The sequence below is a fragment of the Anabrus simplex genome, chromosome 1 (genome assembly GCF_040414725.1).
Source record: "Anabrus simplex isolate iqAnaSimp1 chromosome 1, ASM4041472v1, whole genome shotgun sequence".
NCBI classification, from domain to species: Eukaryota; Metazoa; Arthropoda; class Insecta; order Orthoptera; family Tettigoniidae; genus Anabrus; species Anabrus simplex.
Window position 1 is genome coordinate 857,538,050 of NC_090265.1, and position 15,323 is coordinate 857,553,372.

The 15,323-nt window shown below is 42.3% G+C and overlaps 1 protein-coding gene across 1 annotated transcript in view; it reads right to left on the reverse strand.

Annotated features, from left to right (window-relative positions):
- LOC136857639 (uncharacterized) overlaps positions 1–15,323 on the reverse strand; it is a 337,721-nt gene that overhangs the window by 46,505 nt on the left and 275,893 nt on the right. The window contains exon 4 of the mRNA XM_067136444.2: positions 11,205–11,427. Coding sequence (XP_066992545.2) covers positions 11,205–11,427 — 223 coding nt within the window. The remainder of the gene's footprint in view (positions 1–11,204; positions 11,428–15,323) is intronic.

Sequence of the window (15,323 nt, forward strand, 5' to 3'; positions counted from 1 at the left end):
GAGATGAATCTCTCGTGGCGGGTTTTTAGGACCGGATGCCCTTCCTGACGTCAACCTCATCAGAGGAGTTAATGAGATGAAATGTATGACGTGATATATGGTAGTAGGAAGGGCGAGGGTGAAACTTGGTGCCTGCACATAGCCTACTCCTGCCGAATAGTACCAAGGGGCTGCCCAATGCTCAACATCTCCATCCGACGGACGAATCACCATCAACAGCGTCATATGCCCTCACTCCATATGAGCACTGCGGAGAGGTTTGGAATTTAATTCAGGCTTTTGGCACGCAGTCTAGTGATAGAAATTGTACACCACCACCTCCCCTACCCTGCCGACCAGCATTCCGATGGTGAAATTTGTTTCGACCAACGGTGTCAGACGGTTTATACTTCAGCGCCTTAACGATCATGGCCACCAGGCTGGCTTACAAGTAGTACTGAATAGCGTATTCATTTCACCAAGCAAGATCGACTTAAATAAACGATACCGAATCGTGGCAATAACGATATCGCCTATATACTTCGACTGATCTAACCTATCGTGACGTGTTCGATTGTATTTTTTTTCTCTTTTCCAACGTGCTTTACAAATAGCCTAGCAAGTTATTTATGGATGTATTAAAAGCACTTCTGTAGATGACAATGTGTTTTTTTCTGCATTCTGTTGCCTGTAAATATTAAATGGACTATAGATTATGAATGAAAATGAATAACACAGATTTGATTATTATATATTATTTTCGACAGAACAAACATGGAGTGTGCGCGCAGTATGATAGGAACTCAGTGCGAACTGAGTACGGTACTATCCCAGATTTTACCGTAGCGATCTTGAGACTCAATCCGGAGTGAGTTCCTGTTTACATGACATTTTCAATATGGAAAATATACTCAGATTGTTTTGAATCCTGCATGTAAACACATAGAATGTGTCGAAGAAATGCTAAACAAAAAGAAGTTCTACAAAAAAGCCTGCGACGGTTATATACCTATCTGTAAAAGGAAACCCTTAATAAAACGTTTTTATGTTGCGCAGTTTGCACTAAAATGTTGACCTTAAAATTAGAAACTACGTAATCCTCATCAAAATAAACTGCTGATTCGCATCAATAATCCCATTAAGATAAAACATCCTGTAGAGTATATAATGTATATTAATGGTTTAAGAGTAGCCTAATCGTTTTTAGTGAAAGCGCAGCAGTAGTTTAAATACAGGAAAGAGCGAGTTAATAGAGGGAGATGGCCAGAAGGGCTTTAGAAGAACATCGCACTGACCTGCGTAAGTACAGACCTACATCAGGAGGAAAACAACTAATGTGGTCTACAGGGAAATCTTAGAAGACCTATCACCATACATTAAAAACTGCTCCCGTGTGGAGACGAGGTGGGTTACTAGTGTAATAATAAAACATGAAATCTAAGACGGTATTTATATAAATCACTTACTTAGTAATTCACTGTTATGGCCTAGGACATAACATAACAGCTTCCAAGTGTTATCCTGCGTTCGATTCCCGACCCTGATATGAATGTAAAACTAGTTTGATGAACTGATACGAAGTGTTCGTGGCCTCAGGTAACACAACTAAGAAGAGAGGTGGAATAAAATCTCATTTAGGGCAATCCTAGACGTAACCAATTATCTTTTCTCCTCATAGGCAAGGAGGTGGTACCTAACGTATCAGGTTTTTGTTTTTATTTTTACAGCTTGCTTTACGTCGCACCGACACAGATAGGTCTTACGGTGACGATGGGATAGGAAAGGGCTAGGGGTTGGAAGGAAGCGGCCATGCCCTTAATTAAGGTACAGCCCTAGCATTTTCCTGGTTGAAAATGGGAAACCACGGAAAACCATATTCGGAGCTACCGACAGTGGGGTTCGAACCTACTATCTCCCGGATGCAAGCTCACAGCTGCGTGCCTCTAACCGCACGGCCAACTCGCCCGGTTAACGTATTAGTCATTAGCCAACTGTGATTTCTACATATTTAATAGTAATAAAATAATAATAATAATATGGACACACCTACTTTGTGCAGGCATTTTGATTTAACGCCATTCGGGCTGCCTGTTCATCAATTTTGACTTCTGTTTTACTCTACCAGATGGCAGGGAAACGGATTTCTACTCAGTGATCTATGGTTGAGTTTTTAATTAGTTTTATCAGTAAACACTAAATGTAACATGTTGGTATCGTACAATATGTGGTGCAGCATGGAATTCCTTCTGCCCTTCAAAATATCCGACTACGTCTGGCGAGTTCGAACCCGCGATCTACCCCTACTATGGGGTAGGGACATCTATTTGCATAGCCCGCCTGGTGGCCATGATCGTTAAGGCGCTGAAGTCTAAACGGTCTGACACCGAGGTTAGCCGGTTCGAGTCCCGTTGGTCTAAAACATTTTCAACATCAGAATGTTGACCGACAGGGTACGGGAGGTGGTGCTATACAATTTCTAATCACTAGATTGTGTGCCAAAAGCCTGGATTAAATTACAAACCTCTCCGCAGTGCTCACATGGAGTGAGAGCATATGAAGCTGTTGATGGTGATTCGTCCGTCGGATGGGGACGTTAAGCCTTGAGCAGACCCCTTGGTGCTATTCGACAGGAGTAGGCTATGTGCCGGCACCGGGTTTCACCCTCTCCCTACTATCATATACTACGTCATTCATTTCATCTCATTAACTCCCCGCCACGAAACATTCATCTCACCTCATACCCGACTCCGTAGGGAAACGGGACAAGGGTTGGACAAACAACAGGGACATCTAATTGTAAAGTCCAGCAACGAGTAGCTGACGACTTTTGCTTGAGAAAACAGTGGCTCTAATTGTAAGTTGTTCGTTTCTTCAAAATTCCGTGACATACCACCTTTTTCCAAGAAGGAACGCAGATGTGATCGGCCTTGGGGATTTGGTCCAAGCTGAACAAAATTCGGACGAATCATTGTGTGTGTGTGTGTGTGTGTGTGTGTGTGTGTGCGTGCACGCACTGACTCACTGTACAATTGGAGTACGCTGCCCTCTTCTCATTGTAATTATGATGCTGAACGATAGACAACAAAATCATACATAGTGTTTGAGAGTCCAGTAAGGTTCTATCATTGAGGACTTTATCCATGAAACAAATGAGGCAGTGGTCTACGTACAGAATTTGGACATTCAATTGTGAATTTTTATAATAATTGGCTATATTCTTTGTATGATGATATTTGTTTCGTTTTTACGAACGATTTAATAAACATAATTAGTGAGCTACAGCTCATTAGCTCATAAAGAGCGGTCGTCATATCGTATGTATTGCATCAGTTTTTTTTTTAACTCACCAAGTTGGCTCAGGGTGTGCTGTCGACAAAGGGAGTGTCGGACAAATGATACATTTAACTACGTGCATCGCATCTGGACTGACAGGAAGACAACATCGGTGCAGTAAAGGCGATCATTAACTCTTAAGTTGCGTCCACACTTATATCAGATCACTGTATCTGCATCATAATCGGCCTTGTGAAAACAGAGTTCTGTATCAAGATCGTGTATCAAATATGATACAATGATCGCATCGGGGATGTTCCCACCGAGAGTCCGTCTTTAGCCGTCACATCAAAGGGAAGAGGCTTGATACAGATACGGACATGGTGGACGGAGCGTTTCCCCCATCAACACTCCGTATCATCGCCTCGTGTCTGCGCAAGGTCCGCTGTTCCCTTCACCCCCAGCCTATTCACCGTCTTTCCGACTTCGTTCAGTTTCGCACAAACCTTTGTTTGGGGATCATTCGATTTGAAGAAAAGTGGATTCGGAGTGGTCCAGGGAAAAAGTTCAACTGTTGATAAGTTATTATCAACAAAAGACCATTTTGTGGGACCCAAAGGATACGCACCATTGTAATCGGTTGAAAAAGAATGACTCATAGGAGGAAACTGCGAGTGACGTAATATAAAGTCTTTGGTTGGGAATCGTGCAAAACAAAAAATCTGCTCGCGGCTCTTAGAAGAGCTAGCAGCAGCCAACTATAGCTGGAGAGACATTGTCACTAATGTATGTTGGAACAAACACTCAACTGATGATATACGACCGATGGGTGGAAAACTGACAGATACGCATAGATGATAAAGATACGTGATACAGATCAGGCAGCTTTGTCAAAAGACGGCTGTATCACGATCGCGTGTCAATTTTTGATACAAATATGGTCACCTCATACAAGTGTGGACGGACCTTTAGGCCTCTGTACGGTGAACATTCTGTCTTGGTGGATAAAAACTCATGCATTCCTCATTAGCACTTCAGCTGGAAAAAGATGGACGGAAGTGTGTGTGGAAGGAGCAGAATAGGGGCAGGCATTTTGATAATTTTCGGATAACGATCAACTTTGTTTTGTTTCTGGATGTATTGAGGAGAGGATACATACATAGAAGAAGACCTTTTATTCCAATTAAACCCACGAAATAAATTTCGGCACAGGGTAAACGACGTGACACTGGGAAAATTAATTTAACTAATTTTGGAAATAGTAGAATTGGTGTGGGATGAAACAGGCTTAGTCACATCTTGCAACTTTTCAGAGAAAAACATTGCCCGTCAAGTCTTCATCCCGAAGGTTGGTTAGATACTCAGATAGCACCGACAAAGGTTATGTGGTTACTGAGAAACCGCAAAAACGGATGGTGGTGCTATACTGAGGCATGATGAGAAGTGATGTGGTTTGCCATTGTTTTACGCAATGGACCAGAAGGTGCTATTATACAAGGCATACACATAAGTCTTTTCCGATTTCACTAAGAGATGGCGCCAGTGAACAGTACGCAGCGTATGAATTTGACACATACGTCAGTTTGTTCCTCTGATATTAATCTACTAACACACACAAGCTGAGTCCGCCAAACACTAGCGTATGTGCTGAATCGTTCAGTTATCATGTCGACGTTTGTGCCTGAAAAAGAACATTTGCCTCACGCATTGATTTTCTTATTTAATCAAAAGGAAAAGTCATCGTCTGCTGGTAGAAACGTATGGTTAAAACGCTCCATAGATCAGAACATGTAAGTCTTAGTTTTGACAATTTAAACGTGGTGATTTCAATGCGAAAGACAGTGCGCGCTCTGGCAGACCACAAACGTGCGAAGTGTGTTGTGGACTCTTGAAGCCAGGCAAAACCGTTAATGCACATCGCTATCGCCACAAATGATCAATTTAAATCACGCATTGATCGAAAGACGACCGGAATGAACCAGAATACATGGCAAAGTGATTTTGTTACACTACAATGCGCCGTCCCACACAGAAAAACCAGTGACACAATGAAATCGCTTGGATGGGCATCCTTCCGCAACCGCCGTACTCTCCCGACCTGGCGCCATCTGGTTATCACCTCTTTACATCAATGGCGCACGTGCTCGCAGAGCAGCATTTCAGCAATTTCGAGGAAGTTGGAAAATGGCTTGACGAATGGTTTTCCACAAAAGACAAGCAGTTTTTCTGGCATGTTATTCATAACCTACCTGAAAGATGGGCAAAGTGTATAGAAGTCGATGGTCAATATTTTGAATAAACAAGAAATGAATTTCCCTTGAAAATTACATGTTTTCTTTACCAAAAAACGACAAAAAACTTATGCATACACCTGGTAGCACGACTGGCCGACTGAGTAGCACCTTTCAAAACACCCAAGTGCATTAGTCGTGCTCCGAATGCCATTACCACCAGCTTCCATATTGTCTCAACCATAAACAGCCCATCTAGTGGCCATGATCGTTTAGGCATCAAGTCTGTATTGTCTGACACCGTGGTCAGCTGGTTCGAGTCCCGCTGGTGGAAGCAATCTCCATCACAATGTTGGGCTGCAGGGTAGGAGAGGTGGTGGTAGATATACAATTTATAATCACTAGATTGCGTGACATAAGCCTCGGTTCAATTCCAAACATCTCCGAAGTGTTCGTGTGAGCTGAGGGTATATGATGCTGTTGATGGTGATTCGTCCGTCGGATGGTGACTTTAAGCCTCGAACAGACCCCTTGGTGTTATTCGACAGGCAATGTGCCGAAGCGGGTTTCATCCTCTCCCTACATCATCATCATCATCATCATCACTATCATCACCACCACCCCTCACACAGAGGTAGAGAGAGATGCGCAGTCGCCCACGGGTGTCAGCGGACACCAGGCTTCTCCGAGGGCCACATGACATGCCATCACAACCATAAATGAGAATGGGACTTCAGTGGAAGCTACACTTTGCTCTGGCCTGTGCCAAGAAACAGATGCCAAAATACTCCATCCACCAAGACGTGGTAACAAGCGGGGGACATACGTACATTACAAAAGCCAACATTTAATAACAGAGTGATACTTTTATGCATAATTTGATCATTGTGTAATGGTGCCTTCGTTATGTATTACCGAGCTCGATAGCTGTAGTGGCTTAAGTGCGACCAGTATCCAGTATTCGGGATATAGTGGATTCGAACTCCACTGTCGGCAGCCCTTTCCCATTTTCAGACCAGGCAAATGCTGTGGCTGTACCTTAATTAAGGCCACGGCCGCTTCGTTCCCCACCCCTAACCCCTTTCCTGGCCCATCGTCGCCATAAGACCTATCTGTGTTGGTGCGACGTTAAGCAACTTGAAAAAAAAAATCGCTATGCATTGCTAATGAAACTGAATAGCCTACTTAGTATAAACGTGCACAAAGTGCCCAATTTTATTTTAAAATTGAATTTTTTGCTAGAAAGGTACAAATGGTCAAGGAGCATTATATATAATCACGGCTAGGTGCAGAGAAGCGAGTAAAGGGTTCTTATGTCCAGGCAGTGGTGTTAAGTCCCCAATACAGTGACTCTATAGAGGTGGTAATTTTGTTTTAAGAGGAAGTACAACTAGACAACCATCCTCTATATAACACTAATCAGACAGAACAACGAAATATATTGACACTTCGAAAAATTAAGCTATCGGACAAAGAAAGACCCCCTAGCCCTCGCAACCTAATAGTATCGGAGTCAGAAAAGAACAAGAGTTGAACAAGGGAGGTCGGATAGGATAGATGAAAGTAATGAGCCTGGCACGAATAAGTGGAAACAGTGCCAGGACTCAGCCACGGGCCCCGTGGACGGCCACCCACGCTCCCAAGCTAATACCCCCCTGAGGCTCCGTTTAGTTACCTGTTACGACAGGCAGAGGCCCACAAGGGGATCCTTTAAGTGAAAACTAGCCATAAAAGCTTAACTGAGAATATATCCATCATGGTAGCTCATACGGTGATAATGAATGTGGCATAAATGATCGGAAGTGGCCTTTCCTATAACTTTTGTTATGTATAGGTTTTAGATATTTTCGGGGATATTTAGAAATTTGTGAAAAATATGGTAATCTTTAAAATCACCATTATTTTTCCTTGCACGGTAAGATCGCACGAGAGACCGATGACCTAGCTGTTAGCCTCCTTTAAACAACAAACATCAACATCAACATCATGAAAATTGCACGAAATATAAAAGATCGGAAATTATATTCTAAACAACTTTCGTTATGTACAGGTTTTCGATACGGCGAATATTAACTGAGAAATATAACATTTAGTCCCTTGGCCTTCTTAAAATTGCTAACCAATTTTGTTATTATTGTTACCATTATAATGCATGAGACAACTCTACTCGTTGCTACGTGCGTCTTATAGCGTGCAACTTTCAGAGCTGAAACCAGTAATTGTCCAATCTTATTTTAAAACACTTCCCGGATCTGCAACTGCATCCATAAACACATCATCCTGGTGTAATTTTCTTCGAAACTCAGACCTCTGAAATACGTACATTCACACACATTTCAAAAATAATAATACTAAATAATTCCCCATATTTAACAAGAATATATTTTTGGTACTATTAAACTTAAAACAGGTAGCTTACACTTCTCTGAAAATGCATAAAGAGTACTCTTGCCCTATGCGGAATACATATGTTTAAATCAGCTGACGGAACATTCGGCTAAAAGATGGAGGAGCGAATCAAAATGAAGCACTCGTTAGCCACACTATACATATAAAGTCACTGTAGTCCCCAAGCGGTCGGTGGATGCAGAGCTTTTTTTTTACGACTTGCTTTACGTCGCACCTATACAGATAGGACTAATGGCGACGATGAGATAGGAAAGGGCTAGGAGTTGGAAGGAAGCGGCCGTGGCCTTAATTAAGGTGCCTGGTGTGAAAATAGGAAACCACATAAAACCATCTTCAGGACTGCTGACAGTGGGGCTCGAACCCACTATCTTCCGGCTGCAAGCTCACAGCTGCGCGCCCCTAACCGCACGGCCAACATGCGTGGTAGGATGCAGAGTGGGTCTCGGCTCACAAGTGGCCACGGCTGGTCCGTAGTCCAACAGCTCTGCACTCCGACCGGCCAACCGAGCAAAGGAGGGGTGGCCACGACTCTCCCGTGGCTCTACACCTCTGCATTCGGAAGACGGGACAGAGCTGGACCTCATGGCTGGCCCCAACCGTCGACTGTTCTGAGAATGGTTTTCCGTGGTTTTCAATTCTCCTGCACTAAGGCGAATGCCGGGACAGTTCCTAGTATAGGCCATGGCCGCCAAACCCTCACCTTCTCCGTGCATCTCCTTTACCGTAACAAATCTCCTGGCCTGAGAGACGGCGTTACCATTTAAGAGGCCCGCCTCCCGCTTCAAAGGAGGAATGAAAACGTTTTAGTAGTAGTAGTAGTAGCACCCAAGCTCCCATATATAAAAGGTGCAATGTGCCATTCATTTCTTTTCATCAGTTTTCCTGGTAGAAGATGAGTTATTTTAAAGTATAAAATAGTGGTTTCTTGTTAGTGGGCACAGTTTTCTCCCCTGTGATTCCGATTTTTGTCGTATATAAAAAAGAACAGTGATCGCATAGACTTACATGCTCCCAGTGATCTCTATGAAACATCGATACCTAAGCTGTCAGATTCAACTATGGCTCATCAGAATACTGGTGTGTCCATATAAAAGAATGCAATCAGATTGAGACTGACCGTAAGGTAAGTTATGAAAAACAGGAAACTTGTGAAAGACATGTTAGACATTAGTTTCTTTATACGTTAAACATCACTCGAAAAAAAAATAACGATCTGAAGACAATAATTTCATTTGGCCAAAGAGGAGAGTAAAGAATAAAGCAGATCTGTGAGTAATAAATGTAACAAAGCATATACGAAATTTTGCAGAACTTATCCTTTCATTAAATATGTTTGTTTCTCAGTGTAGTCATTTTAAATTCGTCATAAATTTATTGTTCAATATTGCTCAAGAGTTGTCACTCGTGTTTTCAACAATTTATTTCACAAAAATAAATACCTTAAATTGTTCGTCAGAGGCATCAGCGCCCATATGACAGTTTGTAGGGGGGCGGGTGGGGGGGGGCTGACCTGGGGGTACGTAGTATTTTTAATATTTTGGAAGATAAATGGCGACTTGTATTCTGTGGTAGAATAACTCACGGTATTCTCTGCCTGTTGGTGGGGGACGGTACTACAGCTTCTACGTAATACTGACTTTTAAATCATTTTCTTGAAAGGAAAACACCTGACAAGACTATGTTTTTGCCTTTCGCTAAGAGATAGGGGGGGCCGCGGCCCCACCTTGCCCCCGGGTATGGGCGCCCTTGGTCAGAGTCAATTTCTTTACAAGAACTCATTTTTCATAAATTTGGTACTTTGTACCTTTCTACTGATAAGTATCCAATTATTTTATTTCACTAGGTTATATTGTATGATTTTGATATATCATAACAATAGATGACCTTTCACTTATCTTCTATTTCACCTAATCTAACATGGAGCGGGCGAGTTGGCCGTGCGCGCAGAGGCGCGCGGCTGTGAGCTTGCATCCGGGAGATAGTAGGTTCGAATCCCACTATCGGCAGCCCTGAAAATGGTTTTCCGTGGTTTCCCATTTTCACACCAGGCAAATGCTGGGGCTGTACCTTAATTACGGCCACGGCCGCTTCCTTCCAACTCCTAAGCCTTTCCTATCCCATCGTCGCCATAAGACCTATCTGTGTCGGTGCTACGTAAAGCCCCTAGCAAAAAAAAAAAATCTAACATGGTATCACTACAATAAACGAGTAGTCTAATGTCACGCAATGCTAAATTGAAACATTATGGCCTACAAAACAGTTATCCTACTGGAAGATCTATATGCATCGAAAACCTTAACTTTAGGAAGACATTCTAATTGCCGATATTGAAAAACAAGAACGTGACATTCTCAGGAAATATCTCTGCCTCACAGAAGAAAATGGAATTTCGATGAAAAAGAGAACTGCAGACCTCTATAGTCACACTGATAGTTTCATCAATATAGCACGGAGGAGACGTTTGACACATTTTAGGATGGATAATAATAGACTCGATGTAATAAGTTCCAAAAACAGGAAAATAAAATGGCTGGAAGAAAAAGAGGAGACCTGAATGAATTGAACATCAGGGAAGACATAATGGAAAATCATGAAGTCTTCAGGACCTCAGTAAATAAACATACATTCTTGATTAAAACTAGCAGCAGGACTGGTACAAAGTGGTCAAAAGAACGGAACAGGCATAACAATGAGTTCACGAAGATATTTTGGAAGAATAGGAAGGCGAAAGTTATCAAGCCAATGAACAAATTCCAACGCGCTCTATGAATGGGATTAATTTCACATGCAAGCTCTCCCCAGGCAAACGTTCGTATACATTAAAGTAATAAAATAAAAATATCCATATCGAAATCCATAGAAAACCGACCGGAGCTTCCTTAGCTTGCTCGTTTACAATGAGACCCGTGCCCCTACCACGCACTTGCAATATATTTCTACAGAGCGCTCTCGCACAATGAAAACTGTCTCTAAAGGCTTGCTGTATATGATTACCTATGCCAGTTAATGAGAAAAAATATTGAGTGTATTTTACTGTGATCTCAGAAAGATCATAATAGCAAGTTATCAAAATACTTGATGATGCGATAAACTCTTGAAAAATCTAGTGATGGCGAAGTGAAATCAAATTAAAAATGGGCGAGTAACTTCTGTGTTATGTAAGTAACTTATGCAAACTCTTTAGGCTTTTTCAATCGTGAAATTACCGGCGTAAACTTCTTATGAAATGCCTGTGTTGTAAAAAAAGTTCGATGGCCGAATTAGTTACCTAATCTAGTATATTTTTACGGAAAATGTGATTTTTAAACTTACCATCAGGCCTGGACAAATCAGCCCTTAGCGTGTAGGGATGACCGTACACTGCCTCTTGAACCTTCTTCCCTTTCTCTAGCAGTTTCAGAGATACCAGTGATGTCTCGTTCTTGGCGTTCTTGAAACCAGCCTTACCGCACGTAATAACGTAGAACTTGTCATCAGCCAACTCTAACGTCTTGTGTATTCGTACGGCAATGGGGACAGAGCGTACATCATTGTCCTGTGAAACAAAGATCACAAGTTCTAAAGTCATACAACTGACAGTTAGAGCACAGAAATAGAGTAGTGAGAATAACATACGTGTGAAGTTCTGGGGTATCCAACACTCTAAATATAAATGGACTTGTATAAAGCATAAACTGGATTTTTTAGCAGACAAGGTAGCAATGAGAACGATTGCAGTCAAAGGTGTACAAATTCAATTTCAGGCTTGCTTGCCCCCAGCTACTCTGCAACAAGCAAAGCACCGTACCTTGCACGTCAGCAAAGCAAGAGTGCGCACGTACTGAGCACGCAAGTCACAGTAGACTACTACTACTACGACTACTAACATATTTTCAGTCCACCCCTGTGTACATTCCCCCCTTACTGAATAAAATATCAAAGAGAGAGACCATGGACGTAAATTCAATAATAATCATATCCTAAGCAGAAATCGCCGTGCAATAGATACGTAAGAATAGTTTATCCCAAAAAAGAATACTGTGCATGTTATCCAATGGATCCGATCGGATAAGACTAGCATGGGGGTGAACTCAGTGGCGGCGATAAGGAGCCCCCAGACCACGCTGGGCGAGGGGGGGGGCATGGCTTGTGAGGGGCCCATGACTCTTTCTTAATTCAGTAGCTACCGGGCGAGTTGGCCGTGCGGTTGGGGGCGCGCGGCCGTGAGCTTGCATCCGGGAGATAGTGGGTTCGAATCCCACTGCCGGCAGCCCTGAAGATGGCTTTCCGTGGTTTCACATTTTCACACCAGGCAAATGCTGGGGCTGTACCTTAATTAAGGCCACGGCCGCTTCCTTCCAACTCGTAGGCCTTTCTTTTCCCATCGTCGCCATAAGACCTATCTGTGTCACTGCGACATAAAACCACTAGCAAAAAAAAATCAGTATCTGAGGATCGATTTTATATATTGATAAAGATACAGCACACAACACAGTATAATTTTTACTACAGAGGGTTATTCCAAACGTAGGCCGTCGTAGTGCAGATTTTCTCTCGTCGATAGGAGTATGGTAGTTATTTTTGAAAGAATGTGGGTTTCCCAACCTGTTCCAATAATAACGATCTCTTGCTACCACTCACAACAATCAGCAAGACTTTTGAAACAATTAGTCAGTTCTGAGAACCAGGTAGTCAGCGAAGATGCGATAACAAGGACATCCTCCTTATCTAAACTCTAAATACAGAAGTTGCGAGCCTGTTCATAACACTCGGCAGTCAGTGTAGGTAAGTAGGTCTACGATTGACGGTTGAATTGTAAATAGTAGTAAATTATTTGGTTCTAGGAACGAGATTATTTCTTAATACTGCATTGTGACAGTTAGCGTGTTTTAGTTTCTATAATATTGAAATAAATATGCATTTCTTGTGTGTGTGTGTGTGTGTGTGTGTGTGTGTGTGTGTGTGTGTGTGTGTGTGTGTGTGTGTGTGTTTGTACTATATAAGTGTATTATTTTAATTCCTTCCGATTTGAAAAATAAATTGTGTAAATTATTATGATTATTATTATCGTTGTATATTGGTTTCGTTGTACTACGAAATAAATTTATAACTTTCCTTATCAGGGAACGAGGGGCCACCTTTTAATTATTGCAGGTGGGGTGGGGGCCGAGCTTCTTAGCCCCGCTACTGGCTGAACCGGAACCTCATAAGCCACAGAACAAGCAAATGAGGCAATTATATGAATAACATTAACAAGAATTAAAATAAAATGAATGGTTTATTCATAATAATAGATTAAAAATGTGTTTATGGCCGTTGTAGGAAAAATATTAAAGACAATGATAATACTGAAGGAGATTACTAGCATCAATTTCTTCGAACAGTTATATAGGCATATAGCCTGGTATACTGGTCTGATAGTTTTATTTAATACGTTACATGATATATTTTAGGCTCGTAGTACTCCGCTTATGAGGGATATTTGACAGGTTTGAACCAATTAAACGCGGATCTTTTCCTTTTCTGCTGACTTTAACATGTAGTAACGGCCGTAGTCGTGTTGAAACACCGGATCCCGTGAGATCTCCGAAGTTAAGCAACATTGAGCGTGGTCAGGAGTTGGATGGGTTGCCACGCGCTGTTGGTGGGGGGGGGGTAAGGGAATGGAGGAGCGGAAAGGAACTGGCCACCCTACCGCACGTAAACTCCGGCTCAGGAACACCTCTGCGGAGGTTCGGACCTGCCTTCGGGCAGAATAACACTTACCTTTCCTTAACATGTAGTCAAAAGAGAAATATCTAAATCCACAATACGGACTATAGAACGCCTTCAGAACGATATTCATGAAGCCTTTAGATTCTCGAAAGGGAAGCTACATGTTATATTTGTGGATTACTCGAAAGCCTTTGATACAATTAGTCGAACGCAAGTCATATTAAAGCTGCAGAGCTGTCGGACCACGGACCAGCCATGGCCACTTGTAGGCCGAAGTCTACTCTGCAATCGGCGATCTCATAGCGCACCAAAACCTGGGTTTCCTTAAGCCTGACAAGTTTCGTGAGACCCGCTTGGACTGCTGGACTTGACAGGAGTGTATGTGGAGAGTGCTATGGCCATGATCGTTAAGGCGCTGAAGTCTAAAACGGTCTAACACCGAGGTTAGCCGGTTCGAGTCCCGTTGGTCGAAAAAATTTTCACCATCAGAATGTTGGCCGGCAGGGTAGGGGAGGTGGTATGCAATTTCTAATCACTAGATTGCGTGCCAAAAGCCTGGATTAAATTCCAAACCTCTCCGCAGTGCACATATGGAGTGAGGGCATATGACGCTGTTGATGGTGATTCGTCCGTCGGATGGGGACGTTAAGCCTTGAGCAGACCCCTTGGTGCTATTCGACAGGAGTAGGCTATGTGCCGGCACCGGGTTTCACCCTCTCCCTACTATCATATATCACGTCATTCATTTCATCTCCCATTAACTCCTCTGATGAGGTTGACGTCAGGAAGGGCATCCGGTCATAAAAAAACCGCCACGACAAATTCATCTCACCTCATACCCGACCCCGTAGGGAAACGGGACAAGGGTTGGACAAACATTGTCAGAAATTGATGATTTTGTTAGCGATTATGAAATCTCGTGTTTATCGGCTATTACGTATTCAGTCTTAAATGCTGGAATTATTAGCATGATTTTAGGAAAGAATCAAAGTTTACTGAATTGCATTAGGCCTACATGGTTTATTAAATACTCTGCCTGTATGAAAGGGTGATATGCCGCAGATGGAGGTAACTATGACAACGCAGCGTACTTCGTAGTTGCTGCTTTCGCCGCCGAAATGTCAGACTCCAACTCTCGTGAGCCCGACTATAGGTTATCTGACCACTGTACGACGGTTAGACCTACCTAGCATGATATGATGTCAAGCTAAGAGGAATCGAATCGAACGAAGTCACGGTGCTAGCTTTGGTTAGAGGATTGTGGAGAGACTTAGTTACTTCTTAGAGGCTTGCAGACCTCTATAATGACATCAATTGTATTTAGGCACGATATGTAAAAAAAACTGGCGTGTCGATGAGAAGATAGGACACATTCATGTGTCTATACATATAACTGAGTTGCAAACACATGTTTAGCTGTCACCACAACCACACTGTAGATATGAAATTTACATCGGTCCTGATTATTTATGATCACGACTAAGGTGCAATAATAATAATAATAATAATAATAATAATAATAATAATAATAATAATAATAATAATAATAATAATAATAATAATAATAATAATAATAATAATAATAATAATAATAATTACAGTCTTTTGTAATACCGAGCTCGATAGCTGCAGTTGCTTAAGTGCGGCCAGTATCCAGTATTAGGGAGATAGCGGGTTCGAACCCCACTCTCGACAGTCCTGAAGATGGTTTTCCGTGGTTTTCCATTTTCACACCAG